Source organism: Buceros rhinoceros, unplaced genomic scaffold, assembly GCF_000710305.1.
Source record: "Buceros rhinoceros silvestris isolate BGI_N320 unplaced genomic scaffold, ASM71030v1 scaffold21236, whole genome shotgun sequence".
NCBI lineage: Eukaryota > Metazoa > Chordata > Aves > Bucerotiformes > Bucerotidae > Buceros > Buceros rhinoceros.
The window spans coordinates 28540-29741 of record NW_010418367.1 but is presented as its reverse complement, the minus strand read 5'-3'; the positions used below and the strand labels follow the sequence as shown (position 1 = coordinate 29741).

The 1202-nt window shown below is 54.9% G+C and overlaps 1 protein-coding gene across 1 annotated transcript in view; it reads right to left on the bottom strand.

The window, feature by feature from the left end:
- MEGF6 (multiple EGF-like-domains 6) overlaps nucleotides 1-1202 on the bottom strand; it is a gene marked incomplete at both ends in the record, with an annotated part of 23089 nt that overhangs the window by 495 nt on the left and 21392 nt on the right. The window contains 2 exons of the mRNA XM_010138521.1: nucleotides 79-210; nucleotides 1116-1202. The exon at nucleotides 1116-1202 is cut by the window's right edge and continues 11 nt beyond it. Coding sequence (XP_010136823.1) covers nucleotides 79-210; nucleotides 1116-1202 — 219 coding nt within the window. The remainder of the gene's footprint in view (nucleotides 1-78; nucleotides 211-1115) is intronic.

The window sequence follows — 1202 nt, the reverse complement described above, 5'->3', positions numbered from 1 at the left end:
CGCACCCGTCGCACTGGCCCCGTGCCCCCAGGTCACCCACCCAGCCCTCGTTTGGGTGCGAGGGCTGGCGGCACCCACCATCCTGGCAGCGACGGCCGGTGTAGCCGGGGGGACACAGACAGGCTCCTGTGGCAGGGTCACAGCTGGCGTTGTTCGCACACTCCGGACAGATCTCCTGGCAGCCCAGGCCCCAGCGGCCATCAGGGCAGGCTGGAGCGTGGGCAGAGAGAGAGGACACACGGCATCGGCATCACCACGGAGGGCGAGGGAAGGGTCTGCGTTCATCTCTGTGCTTCACGCAAAACACAGACTTTTCTTTGGCAATCCCTGGCTGCCAGCAATGACAACATTGCTGAGTGAGTTCTGTAGACAGCGGGTGAGCCCTGGTAAGATCTGCTCGGCTCTCACTCCTGCGGTGTCAGTGTAGATTCACAGCTCTCGTGGGGAGCTGCGGGCTCCTCGCTAGGAAACGGTGCTGCTGGCAAAGGGTCTGCCTGCCACTCCCTGGCAGCACAGTCAGCTCCCAGATCCGCTTGGGGTTGCAAAGGAGGAGCAAAAAGGCTGAGAACTGAGAAAACCGGGGCAGGAACCCACGTTTAACTGCTCCTAAGCTCCTCCAGGACTTGGGAAAAGTCTGCTCAACATGTACGGTAAGCACTGTGCCCGTGTGACCTTACTGCTCCAACAGACTGTGAGGAGCAGGACTTCTCTACATGACTGACCTCCAGCTGCTGCAACACTGCATAAGCATGAGAAAGTTTTTAATTCAGGATTCTTTTGTTTTCCAGCAGTTAAAGAGTAATACGGTGATTAAAAATACACACCAGTGAAGAAGGACTCCTTTCCTGTGATAAGGACTGCAACAACCAAAAATATCTTCATCTGTTTTACTGCATCTGTTTTCTCATACCTTGCTCACTCCGACACCAGAGCTGAGCCAGCTGAGGCTGTTGTTTGAGACTTACCAGCCAAGACAACATTTTTTTCTGCTTTTCCTGGATTTTAGACAATTCTAATTGCACTTAATGTTTTTAAAACTAACTTTAGCAAATGAAAAATAGCAGCTATACACCTAAATCCCTACCTCGGTGCAGGTGCTGCTGCTGCCTCCTCACCTTGGCCGCAGTCGTGTCCGGTCCAGCCGGGCAGGCAGAGGCACTGCCCCGTCCTCCGGTCGCAGGGTGCTCCACTGCAGAGGCAGG